Below are 23,465 nucleotides of genomic sequence, written 5' to 3' on the forward strand. Positions count from 1 at the left end.
TCTATATATATATATATATATATATATATATATATATATATATATATATATATATATATATATATCGTTTGGACCGGTGTCATCCAATCCTGGAGATTAATAAAACATATCCATCCGTTATCCACCCTGCTGCTCCCCTCAAGTCGCGTATTTATATCGGCCGCGCCATTATCCGACGCACGCCACCCTCGCGAGCGTGTCACCCCTGCCGCAACTCCCGCCGCCGCAGCAGCCTACTCCGCCGACGTCGGCAATCCCGTAGGTCGCGGAATGCACAAATCCGTGGAATCGGTTCTCGGCGGGGCGGGTATGAACGGGGCTTCGTTTTAATTAGCAGTAAACAGCCTCCATTAAGCCCGAAGCAGTAAATCACCTACACTTATACCGGGCGTACTACCCAGCCCTCCGCGCGCAACCCCCCGCCGCACCCTCGCACGGCAGCGGCAGCCTCGTGAGCCATCTTCGATCGAGGGGAGTCGCGCGCGGCCGAGGGCGGCGGACGAGGACGGGGGGGTCGGGGTGGGGTATACATTACATTTCAATTTGGATCTGTCCGTCCTTCTTGCGGGAACGGGAGACGAGCACTTCGCCATGGACCAATGCGCTCCGTCGAAATAGGGAGAGAAGAGACAGACAGAGAGAGAAAGAGAGAGTGAGAGGAGTCGAAAGAGGTAGAGCGCTCGCGAATTTTCCTGGCCGGTCGTACCTGAGGGGTAGGAGAGCGTGTGTCGCGCGTCGAGGACAATAAGAGAAGCCCGAGAACTTGGCGACGCGCTTCGCAGCTCCCGCGGAATCCGGAATCACGCGTTATCTGTCGATGTATCGCGTCGAGGGAGTGGATCGTTTGGTAAAACATATATACGGCAATCGAATGTACGAGGGGATACGATCCTCGGAACAGGATCGGTGATTTCGTTCTTGAGTTAAAAATTCGCCTCGATTGGGCCTCACTGAGAAAGATGGCGTGGCGCGATGATGAAGCTCTATGATAAAAAGAGAGACATTAATTAAAACGGATAATGAATTCCCGGCGAGAGGAAATGAAGGAGGCAACGTGACCCGGGGGCGGAGGATCGAAATTACGCTCTCGCGTAAATACGTACCATATTCAATTTCGACTCTCTGAGATGAGTAAGAGGAAGGGAAGGTGGAGAGGTGGATCGTCTTTCTTTTTTTGTGCGTGAAGAAAATCGGGATCTCGCTCGTTTGTTCGCGAAAATGGAGCAAATGTCTTGTTTATGAGGGCGGTATTGATTGAGATGGATGAAATGCGCGAATCCCCTTACATATTTCACCTAGCTTTATTCTTATTCCGAGTCCCTCGTCTCTCCAGTTATCGAAAATAGACGGCACGATTAAAGGTACTCTCTGTAAATTGCTTCGAGTGAAATTCCACTCGAAAAGTGGAGCAACGGCGCTGAATCATTCGAAGTCGAGCGACCTCTTATTCAGCATGAATTCTTCTATTTTGAAACACGTCGTATGAACATTTCCACTCGAAACTAAGAAATTAAGAATTCATATTTTAGGCTTGAATCGTACGTTTACTCTTATAATTTCGAATGACGATATTTTCATTATCTCGTTGAGTGAATAATTTTCATTTGTTTTCAATGAAATTTTACTCTAAAAAATTCAGAAAGTATATTGAAATTAATTCGAGAAAAATTTCACTCGAAAAGAAAAGTAAGAACTGAATAATTCAAAGTGTCGAGCTAGTTTTCAATCATACAAAATAAATTCGTCTATTCTGAAATCATTCTGAAATCATTCTGAATATTTCCGAAATTAATAAATTAAGAATTCATTTTTTAGGCTTAAAAATTCATTTTATAATTTCGAGTGACGATATTTTCCCTATCTCGTCGAATGAATTTTAATTTGTCTTTAATGTAATTTTATTCCAAGAAATTTAAATATATACTAAAATCAATTCAAAGAGAGCGGCTAAGCTCTCATAAACTTTTAGTACTATTTCATGGTAATTCGAAATCTTGAATTATTTTTTATATAATTGCAGCTATTGGTGAAGATAAATTAAAGATATATAAATATCAAACTGATACGTCTCACCATTTGGGAAAAAATAGCCCAAAAAGAAATTCAAAACTCATAGATGACGCTACCAAGAAAAAATGTAGCAAATCAATTTTTAAATAAATGTTGTTTTATTCATTGTTGTTGATAGGAATAGTGATATTATTTAAATTCTCGTTTGGAATTATGCTTCATTTTTATTCTGTTAGTCGGAACGGAATTAATCGACGATTAAGTTAACTTGGTAAAAGTCACTCTAAATTAATAAATATTAAAATATTATTGTTATATTATATATATTAAAACAAATAATATTAATCCGTATTATTTTATTGATAAAGATTTTTATTTCTTCCATTTCTTGCAATATTTTCTATAATATTTTCCTGTAAGGGTCTAAACGATGCTATTCACTTTTACAGAATATGTATCTTTTTGGATTATTTTCTTCTAAATGAGAGAGAGAGAGAGAGATGCAGTATGATATTTATATATTTCAAAGTTCCTCATGAATAACTACAATTTTATCAAAAAATAATAAAATTCCGAATACCACAAAATCCGAAAAACTTATGAGAGCTTAGTCTCTCTCTTTACGATGTACTAAAATTGATTCAAATTTATGAAAATTTCGTTATTAGTATAGGAGTCGTATTTCTTAAAAAAATATCACAAATATCGATGGACGATCACGATCGCGCTCTTGGCGCGAAAATCGCAGGAATCGCAATGCTCGTGAAGTAAACTTCGCCGAAAGGATCGATACACGCCGGCAAGTTCGTGTAGTGAGAGCGAGAGCGAGGCAGCCAGCCTCATGCCGACCTGCTCCGCGAGGAGGAGGTCAGAGGTCGAGGGCTTCGTCAAGTCAGGAACCCGTCGATCCAGTTTCTGCCTGGAATCACAGTCCCGTTTTCACCTCGAAACCCTTGAACTCGACCTGGCGAGCCGCTGCCACCTCCACCGTCGCCGACGACGCTATTCCGCGCACGTAGACGAAGAAAAGCGGCCCTTATGACCGCTTTGACATTTACCGAAGCGACGCTTTTCACCTGCATCGGGAAAGTTGTCGGGACCATCGTGTAGTTCGCGCCGATTAACATCATGTAAATCAGTGGCGCTCAATCGCGATCTACGATCTTCCTCTCTCTCCCTCTCGTCGTTTTACCAGTCTTTTACATCGAGTTATTTATTCCTTCGAAGCGTGTCTGGAAGTTTGTTTAGATAGAGAAGGATTCCTTAGCTATATTGCGCAGAGTTCACAATCACAGTTCTTTTTATTTTGATAGAGAAGAAGAAAAAGAGGGGGAGAGAGAAAGAGAGAAGACTTCCTATGCGTGACAGAGAATAATTTTCCCTCGAAAGAAAAACAAGGCTCGTATATTAATGTTATTACGTTCAACAAACCGAGGAATGCAATACGTAAACGCTCCACCGGGCGGAGAGAAAGAGGTCTCTTTCGCTGGCCCTTCTTGTCGTGGTGGAGTGCGCGGGACCAATGGGGCCCTTTGTAAGGTTCGGGCCCAACAAACGAGTCTTTGTCCTCCGCTAAAAGGGGACCTCCGAAGTGGAGAAATCGAAAACGCTCGTTCCACTCGCCTGAAATTTATTGTTTGTTTAGCCCGCTGGAGCTTTGTGCCCCCCGCACTCCCGTCCGAAAGTTTTTCGATTTCTGGTCCGCGCGCGCGCGCCGTTCAAGGAAGTAGCCTCCTCGCGTTGCTGCTGTTGCTGCTACTGCTGCTGTAAGCGTGCAAGCATCGTGATCCTTTGTGAATGTATATGCCGTGTGCGGGATTAAGCAGAGTACTTCCGATGGGAGAGACCTCAAAGAGCAGCTACGTTTTCGTTTGCGACCCTTCCCTTTGTCGCTGGTTGTCCATTATAATTATCGCGACGCGTCTTCTCTCGTTACATTTCAAGTAAGCAACGTCACTCCGATTATTATTGCCGCGTATGCTCGCGTTTAATGCGTACGCCTCGCACGCTTCTCTCGTAGCGTGCGATGTGTATACGTAATACGTGCGTGCGTGTGCCTCGAGCGGAATTAATTCCGCCGCGAACACTCTCTCTCTCTCTCTCTCTCTCTCTCTCTCTCTCTCTCTCTCTCTCTCCCTTTCAATTCTTCGTTGCTCTAAACGAGAGGGTTAAATCCATTCCACGACTCGCGTGGAAAAACGCATCCCCATCCCGCCGGCGACTAGTTGTACGAGGAAAAAAGGGAGAAATCGAGGGAACGAGCAAAGAGAAGAGAAGGGGGTGCGCACGGGGTGGTCGACGAGGTTGGGAAAGGGAGCTGCTGGAGAAGAACGTCTGCGAGAAGCGGCACGGAGGGCTAAGACGTTGTCCCGCCAACAGGTGGCAGCGACCTCACACCCCTCCGGCACCACCACCGACCCCCTCTCGCCCACCTCCCACCCCCCTGTTTCATCCTCTCTGGCAGCAACCACGACGATAACCCGCGGCGACACCCGATAAAACGGGCAGAGAGAGAGAGAGAGGGGGGAGGTTGGGGGTTCTACGATGCCGCCGTCGGGGTAAGTGGGTCGGGGACGAAGAAGGAAAAGAAAAACACCGGAGGGAGATTATCGGCCTTGGATACACCACCAGCACAACCCTGCGTCCGCCACCTCCTCACGCACTTCTTCTCCCCGCCGACGACGACGTGTACGACGGATTCTCGCGCGGGACACGGAGACGGCGCTTCTTCGCGTCCGTTTCTCGGGAGAAAGAGGAGAAGGGGCAGGGGGGAAGGAAGAGAGAAGGAGATTGCGAAAGCGAAAGTTCACGTACGCAACACACACAGCTGAACTCGTGATTTTCGCGTTACGCCGTCAACGAGGTGGTGAGAGGGGACTTTTGGGCGTCCCGTTTAGAATTCTTCACTCGGATATATCATTTGTCGTGAGGGTAACAGCAGGACACGCGGAGTTTCGTCGCGCGGAGAGCGTGACCGTACGCAACGTTTATCAGATGACAAGCCGGCCGGCCAGCTCGTCAAGATCCATTTGCCTGGCGAAGATGTACAGCTGCATTATCGTGTCGTAATGTCAAATACCAACAACGGCTAGGCAGCGAACGGCGGTATCATTACGACGGCATCTCATAGAGCGGCCCATCATCGTCACGTAGCGCATCCCGCTCGCACCACCCCCCATCCATCCATCCCCCTTTCCCGTAAACCGTATTTCTCCGCCAGCGGGTGTACACGTGGCGCCGAATACTGTGAGTAGACTGATGCGTCTTAATAAAACCAACGATCCTGTGATCTGTTCCTTATCATTACATCGCGCGCGCACACACACACACACACACATACATTCGTGATGTTTCATAACGACGGATCAATTAGAATTCGTAGGCACGCGAGCGATTCACCTCGCGCGTTATTATTACTCTTGCTCATATCGGCAGCCTTCCCTTCCAATTTCCGCTCGAATCCACAATATTCTAACGCACCGGTCCGACCGTTACTCTCGACGGTGCAATATTTTTCCGAAGCTCGATATTTCATACGTTTATGTACTATCGCCGACAGTGTATGAGCGCGCTTTATCACGTGTTTTAAAGCAAATCCCGTTGGCGAAAAAACTTGCGGCGCGAAAAGTGTCGTTTACGCGAGCGATGCCGTTTCTATTCGCATCGCTGTGACGTCGATGACGAGAATGGCACGTTTAACGAGACTGCGATAATTAATATAACTATCGATATTCGTACGCGCACGCCTCTCTTTCTCTTCTCTATCTCTTCTCTATCTCTCCACGTGATACACGACATCACGATTCCAGCCACGAACCCACGCAATTAGGAACTATCCGCGAACGACGCGTTAATTCTCTCTCTCTCTCTCTCTCTCTCTCGCTCTCACTCTCTCTCATCTCCATCGCGCGGTCGTTAAATTTCATTTGCGCCGTTGTCGAATAAACAAGCGCGTTTACCACACATTCGCGCGATTCGGTTTCCACGGAGTTGGTAGTGGAGGAGGAGAAGAAGGAAGTCGGGTTCGTTCTCGGACGACCCTTTCCCTCTCTCTCTCTCTCTCTCTCTGCCTCACACTCGCCGCTTAATCTTGGCGCGGGATCTTCGTGAGATATCTTAAGAGCACGGAATCAATTATCGCTACTTTCACCGCGTGGGCGCGCCGCATCTGGCGTGTCCGGCTCTCCCACGTACGTCTCTCCACGTGTGTCTCTCGAACACGTCGTATGTGTGTTTGTGCATGCATGTGCGTATGCACGTGTGGGTGTGTGAGAGAGCTCCGTACACACGTCCGTAGAGTCCGCGCCCGCGCAATCGCTGCTACATACCGTAACGCGGAATTAACGACGACGACGACGACGACGACGACGGGGAGGACGACCGTTAACGCGCCCGAAAGGAATCCCAATGGAAACCCATAGATTTCACCGTCGTATCCGTTCGATAATCCGTGTATTCGCGCGGCGCACCTGAGTTTCCGTGCGGAGAACCGATCGGGATCCGCGCCTCGGCGTAGGAAACTGGCGGAAATTCACGGCGCGGAGAGAAATCTGCGCGGCCGCGGCGAGACGAGTCTCGCGCCACTTTCTTCGTGTCTGGATCTCACCTTGCGAAATATAACGACGTCGACTTTTGCACGACCGCCACACGTTTGCGACGACTATGAGGACGACGACGACGACGACGACGACGAGAATCGTGTTCGCGTGTATCTCGCGGAGACGCGGCCAGACGAGATCCTTTATCTATACATTGCACCTACAGTATGTATCGTCGTTGAAGTTATGCGGTGGACGAGGTGCGTTTCGAGGATACCGAAATAGGTTTGTCGTGTCTTGGTTACAGCTTCTGACGAGATAACTCCGCGTCCACCGGGATAATCTCATTGTTAGCGTGTACGTGGGTGTTGTAGCGGCGGCGGTTTATACGTAATCTCGCTCGATATATACGTGTCTCTCTCTCTCCCTCCATCTGTCTCTCCCTCTCGCTCGAGATATACAGAGGCAGAATAAGAGAACAAAAAGGACACTGTCTCTCTTGTTGAAATACTCAGGCCAGCGTACTTCAAGCGTGTGTTATATCGACCACGCACGAAGAAAAAAAAAGAAAAAGAAAGTGAGAAGGGAGAGAGAGAGAGAGATAAAGAAGGAGAGAGAAAGAGAGAGAGTGAGAGAGTGCAGCTTGCTCACCTCTTTAGTCCGTCTTTATACTAATTGAAATTAGTGGTAGATGACGAGTGAAAGAGAGGACGAAGAATGGAAAGGCAAACTCGCCGGGGAAATAGGCAAACAAGAAGCCCGCCACGTTTTCGGCTCGTTGTTGGCGATGACTGGGCGAATATCTTTCGAGAACGACGCGTGTGCGTGTGAGTGTGGGCACGTACGTGTGCGGAGACACACCCGAGTAAACGGAAGGGTGTCTATAAGGAGCGATCGTTATTACGGTGTTGAGGATGATGACGGGGGAATCTTTGCGGTCAACTTCGGGATTCACTTTCGTCGGCCCGAAAGCCGGGATCGATGTTAGACCTCTAATAGCGATATCGCGTTACCGACCGCTTAACCACCTGCAGCCCAATTTTTTCCTACAGCTCGCGCAGCGTTTTTCAGCAGGCTCTAAGCTACAACGGCATCGGCTGCGGAATCTATTCGGTTCTCTCTCTCTCTCTCTTTCTCTCGTGCGAAAAAGAGATGTCCCCACAAAAGCCCCGGATGTAATCATATTGCATAACGTTCCTCCGGATTTGCGAATATTAAACTCGCACTCTCTGGAATCTCACCAACAAATGACACGACAATACGACGCGACGTCGTCCACGCGCGCGGTTTCTATCTCGAGCTTGGCACGCGCGGGAGATCTGAAACGGCGAAATTGTGCGCTTTCATCCCCTCCCCCTGTCGATCTCTCGAAGAAGGAAGAGGCGCCGGATCGGGCGCTAAGAAATTGCTCGGAAAATTGGCTTATCCTGATCAATCGTCCTCGCAAGCCCTCCACGCGAACGATCCCGCTGACAACGTCGAAATTCTCCTCATCGACCGGAAACTCCTCGTTTTACATGTAGGAAGTACATCGCGTGCGAAGTATCAATATGGATGCAAATGATTGTTTAGTCATCAACCGGATCAAACGAAAGAACAAAGGAACAATTCCGCTAGTGTAACTGAATTTTATGTTGTCTAGCATAAGAATAGAATAGCGAAAGAATGAAAGAACAGCGTTCATTGTACTGCAGAATGTCGATCTATTTCTCGATCTTAAAATCCTATAGTAATTTTTATTATAAAATGTCCTCTGTGTACATATGTTCTACATCGGAGGCTTAAATATTTAAGGATCAAAACACTAACCCCTTGCCCACAATCTTACTTTAATCTTTAAGCTGTAATAAATTGACCAATCACAATCGATTGACTATTTTAAAAATAGTCAACTGTGGTTGGTTAATTTCTTACGGCTTAAGAATTAAAGCAAGGTTGTGGACAAGAGGTAAGAATGTCTAAAGTTAGGCTCCAATGTTATTAGCGTCCAGGCATTAGCACTTCAATCTCACTCAGTTAATTGTTCTTAGTAATTGCAGTCAAGTTTTGATAAAGCTGAGTGTTCAGACAAATGTTTTCGGCTGCGGTAGAGCAGAGAGACACGTTATTTCATGTCGCCGAATTTTCGTTCGGTTCACGCAAAGGTTCACGCGAGGTTTCTTTCTTCCCCGTACACTTAGGAATCATTCGCGATATCGTCAAGAACGCGGGGAAAAGTGTGTCGACGATGGAGTTTGACAGCGACAGAACTCGTCGTCGTCGTCAGGGCGCCGCTAACGCGGCTGGAATCTCGTTCGAACGTTAACGAAGTTAGCGCGAGGTGGGCCTGCGCACGCAAAACGCGCGCGTCATCGAGCGTAATGACCGATTACGCGGGACGAGTGTCATCGTCATACCGTCGGTGGGTCTGTCCGTCTGTCCGTCCGTCCGTCCGTCCGTTCGTCCATCCAACTAACCAACCGACCAACCATCCGTCCAACCGACCAGCCATGACGATGACGTCGCGGCGTTACGCGTACGGATCGTTATTGAATTATATGCGATGCCCATAATCGAATGATCATTATGTCGGGTTAACGAGCTGCGTTAAAGGCTCAACGCGGCTGCGCTCGCGCGGCGGCCACGCGGAGGGCGATGCGTCGCCGCGATTGACACCGATCCTCCGTCGAGCCGCGCGATCGAACACGTCGATACGTCGGGGGTGTATATACCCGTGCATATACATGTATATCACGCGGCGCGCAAGGAAGAAAAGGATTCCGCAAGTGCGTTAATTTCACTCGAGCGAACGCCGGCAGAAACGGTGGATTCGCGTGAGTAAAGCGCGCACGTCGCGCATCTCGAATGTCTAATTTGTCGCGCCCGGGGCCGCCCGGCGAAACATGGCCGCCATGAAGCGGCTCCAATTATAGCCGTAGCGCAAAGAGTTAATTAATTGGTGTTATTTACCAGAGACGGCGATGGTACTACGATCTTCCTCCGCGACGCGTCGCCGTCTCTCTCTTTCTCTCCCTCTCTATGTATCTCTACCTCTCTATCTATGTATCTCCCCCTCTCGTTGCTTTCTTTCCCGTGCATCTCTCCCGTCGCGGCACTCACACGGATACGAGTGGCGCCCATATCACCGTCTCGTTCATGTGCCGCTCACACACCGCGGCTCTCACTCTCTCCTCCCTTGCTCTACCCCCTTTTCGCTCTCCCTCTCGCTCCCCCTCATTGCTTTCCTCCCTCTGTCTCCCTCTTCCTCTCTCTCCCTCCTCTCTTTCTCTCTCTCTCTCTCTCTCTCTGTCCATTAGAATATTAATGCGAATTGATGCACACGTGTCATTACCGTAATGAGTTGGTTGCTGCTGTCCATGAGTGTACAAAGTGTCGTCTGAAAAGCAATCACGAAATTGCTGGTGTCTCTCCGGCGCCTCCTGCGTTCCTTCCTTCCATCCACCTCCCTCCACCTATCCCCTCAGTCTTCACCGTGTCCCTATCGCTCGCGTTCCCTTAGAGACCGCGAGGTCACGAGACGCGCTCCCGTCGTATCTCGGACCACGTGCGCGCTTCGCGCGCAAACACTCGCGATCGATTCGGCCAGTAATGCGATTTAGTGATCGATTCTGGAACTTTTCGAAACCTTAAGCGCGTGTGAAACATGGAACATGCAGTTAATACATATGTCGACCGAAAACGTGCGCAAACAGACATTGAACACGTGTACCCAGATAAGAGTCGAAAACCGTTCTTAATAGTTTGAAGTGATGAATTAAAATGCTGCCGGCAAGTAGTCGTTCCATTGTACGAGAGGTCGTGAAAATACCAAGATATTGATAACCTGAGCAGTAAAATGGTAATCGGTTCTTTTATCTTCTTGTAGGTAGGTAGCGCTTCAAGGACTTATCTCCGCCGGAGATCGGTATATTATATATGACAAAAAATGAAAAAAAAAGTAACAGATGACAAGTTGAGAAATTTCATTGCGATTCCCGCTTTACAGATAGGAGTTTATTAATCGACGTAGTGAAACATTTCATTGGCTTGTGGTTCTTTTATTTTTCCCACAGGCTTCTCTGGATCGCGTCTCGTCTCTCTCCATATCTCGTCGTCGCAAATCATAAATACCTCTTTATTTTGCCTCGACACGTGGCAATTTACACGTCAATCGATGTGTCGTCATAGAAAACATGTGTCCGAAGCTACCGTGTAAATTTTAACCCTTCTTCCCTGAAACACGTGCACGAGGATCTCTCTCTCTCTCTCTCTCTCTCTCTCTCTCTCTCTCTCTCTCTCTCTCTCTCTCTCTCGTTGAGGCGCAAAAGTTGACGGACCATTAGCGACTGAATAAATAATTATACGCGAGATAATGTGCACGTTTCGTCCCGGGGTTTATCGATCGCGTTTCGTTCAAGTCGCCGAAAATCCGCTTGGGAAAGTCCCTCCCGGTTAATAAGTAAAGCCCCCCATTAACATTTACACGGTCGTATACGGAGCAGAGGGTCGAACCGATAAATCAATGAGGCCAGCGGTTGATAAATGCTGCCTATTAATGCACTACACAACAACGACAACGACGATGACGATGAGGACGAGGATGAGGATAAGGATAAGGACGACGACGACGACGACGAGGTCCCTATGCGACGTCGTGTGAAAAAGTTCCGGGGCGTGGATGCACGGGATTTTCAACGCGCGAACGTTAATTATCGTCGGTACCAACCCAAGTCCGTTCTCACAAGCGACCAACCGGATATTTTTTTGCGCTGCAAATCGAGTCCGCATTATCCGAGTCTTCCGACGACAAGCGCTCAGGTACAGAGTGCTTACCATTTGTCCGTCGAGAAAGCAAAATTCAAGGAAACATGCAAAATGTAGGAAAAGGTGGGAAAATGGAAAAGGACAGCGGAGAGGAGGTAAGAAAGGAGCCAGAGAAGAGAGGGAAAGAGAAGAGAGGGAAAGAGAAGAGAGGGAAAGAGAAGACGAGATAGGAGCTCGAAAGAGGAAGGAGGCATGCGTGAAAGAAAGAGAAGAAAGAGAGTAGTGTAGGTACAGAGGGCATTGAAGGACCCGATAGTGGCGTTGGTGGCGACGGAGGTTATGTGAAGGGAAGGGTAGAGGAGAAGGGAAAGGGCAGCTTTCGACGAACACGGCAGCTATCGACGAAACGAGCTGTAAAGCGATCGTTAGAGAGCACGAGGACGCTACGTACATACGATCGTATCGGCAGCTAATGGACGTACAATTAACGTGGCGCGCATCTGCGATTGGATCTCCGTCAAACGGCGATAAATTAAGTTAATTAGCTCGTTACACGTATCACCCCGCCGGCTCTCTTGGCTCTCTGGCCACGGTTTGACGAATGTGACGCTCGTTAATCGTCGACTAGACTCAACTTGCCTTCCCAGTGCGAGGGCCTACGTGGCTACAGGATCCACCTCCATCGTCATCGTCGTCCTTGCCGTCGAGACTACTACGTCGTTTCAATATGAAGATGAAAAAAGCCGATTACTTGAGTAAGTTCTATATAAATTTCTGTGAAATACATGAGTAAGTTTCAAAAACTTTCCATTCGAGGATTCGTTCGTTCGAACGGCAAGCCAGCTGTTAGTATCCAAAACAATAATGGAATTGTACTATTCAAGGGTATGTGCGTTGCGAATGTATTATGCGTCTCGGTCGAGGCGATACATCACGTTTGTAGGGCGGAATATGATAATGTTTTGGTGCTAGTTAATATTGCTAGCGTTCCGAGTCGAAATTTCGATTCGACGTTAACCCTGCACACACGCACAAATTCCGTTCAGCTTGTACCAGGGATGAATAATCTCAAGGCACAACGGTGATATTACACATACACGAAATATATTTAATGTTCAAAATTATTTCATGTTCGATTTTCTCGATACTCTGCTTACATTTGATATTTTCAATTTCAATAAGCAGCGTGTTAATTATATTTGTGTTAAACTGTGCAAGTTAATAGTTTAACTGTAGATACACGGAAAAAAATGAGTTAATTGAGTTAGCAGAATTCTGTGCGTTGTGAGTGCACGTGTAACTAAATCTAGTTGTAACATATGGATATCTATAAATGTGTAACTGCCAGTAGGCATCTAAATTTTTAGCTATAAAACTGTTATAGTCGCAACAGTAGCGAGAGTTTCTGTTGCAATAGCAAATTTTCAGTTTCAGCAACAAATACATACTCAGCAAACTATAATTAGGTGAGCGGCAGAGAAATCTTTTTTTTTTCCGTATATGTGTGTGCGAGCATAAGTATATGTTAAATAATCGACGAAATATATTAATGGGCACAAGTAAAATAACGAACCACGTTCTTCGTAATTTGTTTTTTATGGCGTGGGAAATTCCGTATTTGAGAATTTGGAGAGAATGAAAATAAAGATTCTGCGAATCTCCCGCCTTATTCTGCTTTCTGCTGTTTATCTTAGACCCGATTTTACCAACGTCGATTAAACCTTGATCCGAGTTTGTCTTTGTTTTAAATATTTTAAACGCATTTTAAGGCTTGATCGACGTTGGTGAAGTCGGGCCTTAAGCCAACGGCACACGGTACTGGTTGCTTACTGAATAGAAATATTCTTTTTTGATTGATGCATTTTCATTCATCTTCAGAAATGCACCACTCAGAATAAAATATTTCTATTCAGCAAGCAAACTAGCATGAAATCAAGCATTGTGTGTTGCTGGCTTTAGTGACTTTTAAGAGAGAAACCTCATAAATCTTAAGGTAACCTTAAAGTTGTTACCTTAAGATAACAAACCTTTAGGACGCCAAAAAAACGAAGATTTTTCGAATTTTTTTCTCAGCAAATATTAAGCGGATCAATACAAAATTTTAAGGTTGTTTAATGACATCTATGAATAATACAAAGATATTTTTTTAATTAAAAAAACGTTATTTTACATTGTTATATTTCAATATGTTTATAGCGCCGCGCAGCCGGAGTTGTTATTTTGTATAACGTCTAGCGGATCCAATTTTTATTCTTATTTGAAATAAAAAACAAAAATTTTTTATTAATCTTCATAAAATTTTATCCTAAATGAACTAAGAAAACTGCAAGAAAATTTGCAGAATTAAAGAAATTGTGAGTTTAAAAAAAAATTACGATTTTTATAAGAAATTTTCGACTTCTTTATGAAAAAACAATTGTTTAGTTACATTTTTTAAAAAACTTTTTTAGTTCATCGAGAATATTAGACTATTAGCTAATTAAAAAGCTTTGGACAAAGTGAATCGGTCAAATACTTTTTCTGAGACGTTACACAAATTTTCAATACGTAGTTTCGAGAAAAACGCGTTTAAAACGCGTTTTTTTCGATACGAAAAATTATAATTATTGCAAATTTAAGCAATTAGATGCTAATCTGCTATGCCACCCCCATATACTAAGCCTTCCACTTCTTCATAGAGTTCGTTTTGTTTCAATAACTGATTCTTAGGAGCTGTTTTGGCCTCCTTCGATCTGATCAAGCTGCGTGATCGATCGCTTCGCGTGAATCTATTACCATGGAAACGCCTCTTTGGCAGATTCGAAGCGCGTTTAGCCTTTGCTTTTGAATACATTATGTCGTTTCCGAATGTCTTCTAACATTCAAACTAACTGAAATTCGGGACTAGATCCCTACACATTCTATATAAAAAATTTCAAGGTCAACAGTCTTTTCTATTCCTGCACTTGAACTGATCAGTTCAACTAGTTAGTTTGGACGTTAGAAGACATTCGGAAACAACAAAATGTATTCAAAAGCAAAGGCTGAACGCGCATCGAATCTGCCAAAAAGGCGTTTCCATGGTAATAGATTCACGCGAATCGATCGATCACGCAGCTTGATCAAATCGAAGGAGGCCAAAACAGCTCCTAAGAATCAGTTATTGAACTGATGTACACTGGTGAAATAAGTTAGAGTGAGACAAGTATAGTTTTCCTCTAATTTGCTACACAGTATACACCAGTTCAGGACTAGCAATGGCAGGAACAGGTTGTGGAAACGCCAGCTCTCCTGCCGCGCGACCGTATAACTGCGTGAAGCATTCCTGTTTCGTCGCTGTATCCGTCGAAATACTTTGAATTTTTATTTGTTACTTCAGGACTATATTTTCCAGGAGTTTTATGCAAAAAAAATCGAAAATTTTGAGTTTGTAAACCAGATTCTCCCGTAAGACTCGTGTCAGACTACCGATTAGACAGTCATCTTGGCGTCCACACAGCCACTCAATGATGACATTAAAGTACGAGTTGACCGGAAACGTAACTTTAGTGCGGTAAAAGTCACGATTATTTCGTAAGCATAAATCAATTAATCGAGCAGACCTATATTTAAAAAAAAAGATGTTCTATAAACGGGGCGCTAGTCGTTAATGTGCTAACAAACGATCAACTTTAGCCAATTTAGTTAACTTTAGCCAACTTTAGCCTTTGAACATTTGTCCAGAACACTACAGACGAAAATTTCAACATATACACTTCTGACAACGTCGTGATATTACAGAGGTGTGGAATACTCGAGAACGTGTATCTTTGCAATCATTCGACCGCCGAATTGAGGAAGGGAGGGGAGAGAGGTATTGTCCTTTTCTCGCCGATTGTTTTGGTTGCACTTTCGCGCGTCGCGTACTTTCTCCTCGGCCAGGTCATTGCGTCCTGAGCCGACGGACGATGCACATACCGTGACGCGAAGAACACGTATCAACACGCGTTCGAGTGGAGTCCCGAAATATTTCGTCGACTCTTGAAATATTCAATCGCAATCATTAACCTTATCGCGCTTCTCCGATCGAGTCGTATCTGTGAGAGAGTCAGTGCCATGAGTGTGTGCGCCCGGGACTATGGAACGATCTGGAACAGAGCGCTGGAAATCAGGACAGAGGATGCAGGATGTCGCAACGCAGGCGGCGATACGTCATATGTTGCTAAGTGTGTGAAACCATCTATTATTTCCGATTTCAACTCGTCGAAAATAGAGATAAGCCGAGACGAAATTTAAGCTCATTTTTCAGTAAATATTCGTAGCTTAATGATCCGATCGTTCGTTTATTTATACGTCTAACTAATCCGCAAAACAGCGCTAAGACGTAGGGCAAGTTAATCGTGCTTCACACACAATCGTAAACGTTACCATAAAGCTGCCATAGTGATTGCCGATCCGAAACATCGGTTTCGTATCTTTGAATAATCGATAAACTACCAATTATTAATCATGCGCTACTGTGCGTGATTAGAAAAATTCGAATAACCTAATTACATCGCACGTTGCAGCTGATTCTGCTAGTTAGTGTGCTTGTTTCATGGAAATTTTGATTTGAACAGGCGAATAACGATTCATGAATATACCAATCTGTAATTAATTACGTTCCCGATCAGAGGTCACAAATAATTTACAATTGTGAATGCCGGCCTGAAAATTTAATGTAAGTCTCGCGAATAATGATTTGCACACGGAAAAAAAAAATTTGGTTGAATTAATCAGAATTCACGATACATCAACTACTGTTTGGTGTGATATGAACAAACCATATTTTTGGTTAAGGTAACCAAACAAATTTGGTTACAAGCGTATGGTTAAAGTAATCAGACAAGTTTGGTTACTTTAATCAAGCTAAACAAAATTATATTCACATTTCTTACTGGAAATTTTATTACTTTTTCAGCTGAAAGTAGTAACTAAACTCTGATCGTCATTAGATCTAAATGTTTTAGTTGGATCCCGAACCATTCTAATGTCTCTTTGGTGGGTCTTTAAATCTCATAAATCTTACAATCGGAGAAAACGGCTATAACTGTTTATAGCATCAAGACAAGACAATAATAATGTCTGTAGAACATTATGGGTTTTCTCCATTGATCCTTCATGTTCGACAGAATTTGCAGGATTAATGTAGAACCAAAATTTCGACTTGGGATTAGCGGCATTAGTAGCGACAGCTGCTCCGCAACTCCGAGTTAAAGTGTTATTTGAGGATGTGGAGGGAAGTGAGACAGAGAGAAAGAGAGAGAGAGAGAGAGAGAGAGAGAGAGAGAGAGAGAGAGGGAGAGAGAGAGAGAGAGAGAGAAGGAGAAAGAAGGATCCTCGCGAAAATACCGCACTGTCGCGAGAGGACGGGGGCTAATCGCGCGGATTACCACGGCGGCGTGGTGGTATCGTTTTGTATATCGCGATGCGTTCGCGGAATAAAAGAATCGCATCGAGAGTGTCTAATGTTCAAAGAGCCGACTCGACACGGCTCGGGGATGGTAAGGAGAGTGCAGGGCGGGAGGGACAGTGGCTGCGGTGCGCCAGCGTGTGTCGCTACTATCAGTTTATCAGATGCTGACGGCGGCTGCGACAGCTGTTACCCCGAGCTATGGTAATTTTGCGTGAATGTAGAAGGAGATAGAGGTGAACGTGACGGCGATAGGGGGATAAGAGAAAAAAGGACGGATAAAGCGGGAATATTTATTTCACCCCCGAGCGCGCGCATGGACATCGAGCGGCGTTCAAAAAGAGGCGCATATCCGACAAGAAGAAAGGACAACAAGATGCGATGTATTGAAAGTAAACAGGACGAGGATTTTATTTATTTGTATCTCTCTCATCCTGAAAAGGGATAAAGTTCCCCATTAGAACACGTTAAATGGGAAAGACAATGCACGTAAAATGATTTCGGAAAATACGTTTTGGTTATTTTCTCAATAAAATTATTTTATTTTATTTATTTATTTATTATTATTTTTTATGTACAATATGGAGCATCTTGCAGAAAGTATTTGATTTCCGATAATCGCGTCTTAGTGCCTACACTTAAAGAGAGATAGACAGAGAAAGAGATTGAATCGATATGGTCTAGAAAGAAAAAATCTGTAATTTCATTTTATGAAAATGCAGTTGAAATCACCTGTCGAGGGAAATATATATGATCAAGGAGAGATAGAGCTTCCTACTAAGCGCTGCACACTTCCCTCTGTCTACCACTTTCTTCTGAGTTCGCGCAGACAAGAACTATTCGGTTGGAGTGATTCCCGGAATTCTCGCGTATCGTAATAGTTATGGAAAATGGAAGTATATGCGGGGTTGGTGGTGCTGTTGCAAAGTAACAATTTCAACTAACTACGAGAAAGGGAAAGCGAACAACACGTGATGCATTAGAAACGCACGGAAACGACACGCAAGTTTTACGAGGGTTGCATCGAGTTTTCGTTTCGGGAAGGAAAAGAAAATGTGAAACGAATAGGAAACAAAGAGAGAGAGAGAGAAAAGAGAGGAGACGCCATCGTGACGGGGCTAGCGTTATTGGGGAAATAGAGGAACGATCGTGGAGAGACGGGTAATATCTGTCAAACACATATTTTTTCAGATTTATCACGCCTTCGTTTCGCCAACGTTCAATTTAATCCTCCCGTCCGCCCACCCTGTTGAAAGAAGGAAGGTTTGCGCTATACCCGCGACATTTCTCTCGCGCGTGCGTATCGTTAACGAGTACCATCTAAAGAACAATGAGTAAAATGAACCGATTTTTGTTAAAAAAAATGTAATATAAGTTATACATATAATTTTACGTTTTTTGAGTCGCTGAATACGATTTCTATCCGTTTAAATGAATGTTTAAATCAAACCCGAAGTAGATTGTTAATTATTAATCCACACGAGCGAATGATTCAATCGATTCAAGGCAATTTGTTCTTTATTACGGTAAAGTACCTCAAATCCACGCTGCAGTCTTGAATAAAAATATTCAGTCGACTCGATTTAGTGGAAAAAATTTATTTTATACGGATGAAAAGTCCCTCGATTTCGAGTGACTCTGCTGTCACTCAACATCTGCGGTGGAATTTCCCACGAAATACGGAGAGTGGAAAGCTCGAGATTTGCCACCGGAAGTACGCGAAACGACAATCGATTCAGAGATCATCGACATTTTCCTTTTTTTCCTTCTCCGAAGAGACCTCTCATTTTCCTTTAGTATTTACCTATTTGCCGCGTATCCAATTCAAACGAGAGAACGCGCGGGTCGAAGTGGCTTCATAAATTCTCGGACCTGTTCGTATAGCGCGACCGGGTTCGCGAAAATTCGAAGAAACTGCGAGGTGATCGTACCAAGTCTTAACGAATTTTCTATTCTCGCGAACGAAACGACGCCGGTGTTGCTTTGTTCGACGATAGAAAAGGAATCAAGGGAAAAAAGTAGGGGAAAAGGAGGAATGGGTAAGAGACAGGGTGTGCTGCGCGCCGCAGCCCTCGGGGCACGTCACCCTCGCGCGCGCGAGTACTGTTTCAATCGCCGCAATTTCATACGCGGCGAGTTTGCGGGGCGCCTCGCGCTATAAATTCGCCCCCGGCTGGATTCCACGAGGAGGCTGAAGATCGCGTCTTGGGACGCGGAAGGGTCGGCCGTCCCGTGCACGGCACGATCGATTAGGCTACTCGCGCGTGGTTCGATTTCTTGTACAGTGAGAAGGAGCCAGAGGATCCACCTTATCCGGTCATCGATAATAATCACCACTGCGTCGTAATGGCGATTTAACGAGGAGGCTCGATGAAAAAGGGAAAGATTCTAATTATAATTTTCCACTGTCGCGCGTCGTTCCGGAATCCATTCGCTCAGCCGCGCTCGTCTTCTCCCTCGCCTCGCTTCGTCCTGTCCCGTCTTGTCTCTCCCGTGGCCGCCTCGGCGAATTAATAAATTCGAAATTACAACCGCGCGAAACTGCCGGAATGAACGTCGCCCGGGCTAAGAAACGAGCCTGCCTCTCGCGATTCGCAATATGGTGCTCGTATTTCATATCGCCGAGAAAGGGGGCTGTTATAAGGGGCACAGGGGAGCGCAGGGGTCGCGCGACAGGCGCAGGGGGAGCGCCAACGAGGCGACATCGCGGCAGTGCTGCAAATTTCATCCAATTACGCACTAAAATGCGCCGGCAGCCAATAACCGAATCATAATCCCTTAGTTTTACACGAAAGCGCGGGTCGGCCGGCGAAAGGGAGAGAAAGAGAGTAAGAAAGAGAGAGAGAGAGAGAAAGAGGGAGAGAGGGGGAACGGTGAGACAAGGGGTTGGAATGGTGGAGGCTTGGTGCAAGCGACAGGGGGGAGGGAGCACGATGGCTTGCTCGCCGAAGCGGGGCAACTTTACTACGCAAATTAAGGCGAAGTGGCAGTCAGTAATTTTATGTGCCCATCTCAGCTACTGATATTGAATTTCCTTAGTCGCTTAATCCGAATCTTCGAGCGTGAGCGGAGGTGAGACGGCGGAATGCGAAGCGGTGCGACGCGGCGGCACCCTTGCTACTAGCTAGCTGGTGGCGGCGATCTCGCGAAATTGAAATCATTACTTTACGGGCGGAATCGGGCGGAGTGGATATAGCGGGTGGATCCCCGACGGGATTTTCCAAAACACCCACGCCCGTGCAAATTGTTCCGCGTTTTATTTTTTTCTCACTTTTTTCACTTTTCCTCTCTCTTGCCCTCTCTCTCACACACACACACACACACACACACACACACACACATACACATACCCACACACAGCAACGACTAAGTACGCGCGCGCGAGCCTTCCAAGCTCGGACGTAGATCCGAGATTGGATTGGACGGATTTTTGGGAGATTCTCAACCGGCTATTATAAAGTTTCCCCCGATGGGATGGAAATACGCACCGCTGTCGGCGAGATGTAATCGTCTCTCCTGACTTTAATCCGAATCCCTCCCGACGCGCGCGCGTGCGTGGGAGGGAGAAAGAGAGAGACCCGCATAACGCTAATAAATTAGCATTTACAGTTCGCGAAACTCTCCCGGCCTCTCGTGCGATAGCCGCCGCTTGTACGTATGCGAGGACGAAAATTACGGCTGCTGCACGGCCGTGGGAGCAGCATCCTCCGGGCCGAGGGACCGCGTATCCCGATACACTCGTTTCCGAGGGAATTAATAAGCCACGGTGAACGGTGTCCTCCTCGGGCGACGTCTCGCGGCCCGATCGATCGATCGATCTCGGCGCGGCGCGATACACGCACGCGGAATGAAAAAAAGAGCATCCGGACGAATTGATCTAGCGGGGTTCGATTCGGGCGCACAATACCGCAACTCGCATTCAATTGCGCCAAACAGCTTTCTTCGGCCCCGGCAATCTCCTCTTCGACACAATAAATTTATGGTTCCATTCAGGGCTCGCGAACACGTACACGCGCACACCAGCGCGCGCGCCGTACATGTGCACGCGCACAGGCGCGCGAGCGAGCGCGCACGCATTACAATAAGACCGCGGCCTGTTTAATAGAATAATTAAGGGCCCTCGTACGGCAGCTGATGCCCAACGGGCGCGCGCGCACACGCTCGTGCGCTCGTGCGTGTGTAGACTGCGTGAGAATATAACGTATGCCCGCTCTCTCGGCCGGCTGGCATTGCTGATTCGTAGGGTACCTATTTTATACAACGGGGTCAGGAGGTTAGGGAATTAATGCATTCATCCGAATTCCGAATGGAATTAATGCGCTCATCAGAAACGCCCCGCGCGGGAGCGAGGGGTGAGCGGGACCTCCCAATCTGGACAATCGTGATACTTTCCGATCGCGAATCCGAAGTTTGACGGGGGATAGCTCCGCGGTGCTCTCGAAATTTTTCGCAAATCTCGCGGAAAATGAGTGAAAATTCACTTGCAACGACACTGAAAATCCCGCCTCGCCAGGGTGAATGTTTAACTCGATCAGCAGCGTTGTTTAACTCAAATAGTAATGTCGCAGTCAATCAGAGCGAATTTGTTGCAGTGACAGTGAAGTGCATACAATTAGATTCGCAGCCAATGCCTCAATTATAACATTTACATTGTAATTTGTATACAAGCTGAGCCAAAATTTTCCTGATCACTGTATACTCTGAGAGAATACTCCCTGGGACAATAGTGAACGCTACTTGCTCACTCACTCTGCAATTTCTAGTGAAAATATTCGCTCAAGTCGATTCAGAGCGGAAGAAGTCGAAATCTAGTGACTCGGCAGTCACTCTGCTTTTCAAGTGAATTTCACTCGTAGAAATTTAGCGAACACGCTCACAACGAATTATCGCGAGTCCGGCCAGAGCGAAAAATGGCGTTTTTTCAAACCGGGCATGTGGGATCTGACTTGGCGCGCACCACTACCATCACACGTGTCATCGACGTTACACGAGTCGGTATGTGAAGCGGCGATAAATAATTGCCGCGCGCGAGCGCAATATTGCCGCGTCGTCGGTAGAAATAATTATCGCGGCGCAACACGTGGCCGCAGATTATCGAAAAATTGGACTGCTTAATTGGGCAAAGCGCGCTCTCTCTCTCTCTCTCTCTCTCTTCTTCTCTCTCTCTCCCTCCCTCTCTCTCTCTCTCTCTCTCTCTCTCTCTCTCTGTCTGTCTGTCTCTTGCTCACTCGCTCGTACACGCTCACACGAACGACGTTAATTTCCTGTTCGCGAATAAAACGCAAACGACGATTAGCGGTATTTGCCGTACGATCTGAGATGAAATCGAGCGAGACGATCGCGAGTGGCGAAAGAAACCTCAGATGATCATTTCTGCAAACCGCGACGACTATCATCTCACGCTTAAGATTCACCTGATCGTGCACGCATGGCGTACAATGTAGGAAATATGATTTAACGTGAATTCCCGCGTCGCTCCGACTGACGGATTCATACTCGCGCGGGGGCAAAAGGGTTGCCGGGAAGGGCGGTCGGAGCGAGATGTGAGAGGAGGAACGAAGGGAGAGGCAGACACGTTTTACAGCGGCATTTCGAATGGCGCTGCAAAATCGCCATGCAATTTTCTTTCCGCGGGAGAATCCGCCCGCGCTCTCTCGCGTACTACGTTCTCAGCGCGGCCACGTGATTGGTCGTAAACGCCAAAAATATGCGCCGATTGGCCGGCCGGCCAGCTTTTATGGTAGCGCACGGTATGCCGGTCGGGTTTTATGGTTAATTTTTGCAATTTTGTAATTGCCTCGTGGCCCTGCCACGACGGACGGGCGAACGGGCGCTTTTCCCTCCTGCTCGTTCTCTTCCTCTTCTTCATCCTTCTTTTCCCTCGTCTTGTTCGTCTCGCTGTGCGTTATCCTGTTCTGCCACCCTGCCACTCTATCCCTCTTCCTTCCTTTCTCTCTCTCTTTTTTCCTCTCTGTCGGCCTTTCAATCATTCGCTCGCTCAGACTCGCTGATAACGCGAAAGCTCGACGTCCTGTTGATCCGCAATAACGATTCGCCGACCTCGGGCCGAAAGTGCGAAAAAGCGCAAAACTCGCAAGCTGTGGGCTGAGCTTGCTCGGCCAACGCGTCCCGGTACGTTCGAGAAATAAGAGAGATCGAGTGAGAGATAACGTCGGGGGGTATCGAAGCGAGGAATCGCGATACTCAGGATAGAAGTACCGTAAGTGTCGTTAAGCGATCCCGCACGAGTGCGTTATAGAGGCGTCGTCGCGCGCGGCGTCGCCGCGCGGAGAGCGGAGAGATAACCGCAAATAACTGTTTCCATCGGAATTCTGCGGTCTGCACCTTGCCACCCGGCGCGATATCAGCGCCTTGACGCGCCGTATTTAAAGCGTATTACCGACGAGGCCGAGCGGCGTGAGCCTCTCCAGTGGGTCATCGATCCTACCGCGCGAGCAACTTTTCGCTCGCCGGCCGATCGCGCGCGCACGACACAGGTGGAATTTTGACGCGCAGAATATTCGCTGACGGTGCTCGATTATGCTCGGGTTCGGGCCGCTGAGTGATCCCTCCGGGACGGATTTATTTTATATTCGCACGGGGCTCGGTCCAGCGTGAAGAAGACGGTATTGTCCGAGCGTGAAAAGCTGCTAGAAACGGCGCTCTGCAGTCGTCATCCCGGAACGTAGAGAAACAGAGAAAAGGCGAGAGAGAGAGAGAGAGAGAGAGAGAGAGAGAGAGAGAGAGAGAGAGAGAGAGAGAGA

The 23,465-nt window shown here is 46.7% G+C and overlaps 1 protein-coding gene across 2 annotated transcripts in view; it reads left to right on the top strand.

Moving 5' to 3' along the window:
• LOC116850614 (thyroid receptor-interacting protein 6-like) overlaps positions 1 to 23,465 on the top strand; it is a 153,500-nt gene that overhangs the window by 70,630 nt on the left and 59,405 nt on the right. Inside the window, exon 2 of one of the 2 annotated variants that reach the window (XM_032829112.1) lies at positions 11,030 to 12,046. The exons of the other annotated variant lie outside the window; for it this stretch is intronic. Within the exon in view, the coding sequence (XP_032685003.1) occupies positions 12,019 to 12,046 (28 nt within the window). The 5' untranslated portion in view covers positions 11,030 to 12,018. The remainder of the gene's footprint in view (positions 1 to 11,029; positions 12,047 to 23,465) is intronic. 2 annotated transcript variants of the gene reach the window in all.

Source organism: Odontomachus brunneus, unplaced genomic scaffold (assembly GCF_010583005.1).
Source record: "Odontomachus brunneus isolate Ranch 3 - 2012 unplaced genomic scaffold, Obru_v1 Obru_scaffold_150, whole genome shotgun sequence".
Lineage (NCBI taxonomy): Eukaryota > Metazoa > Arthropoda > Insecta > Hymenoptera > Formicidae > Odontomachus > Odontomachus brunneus.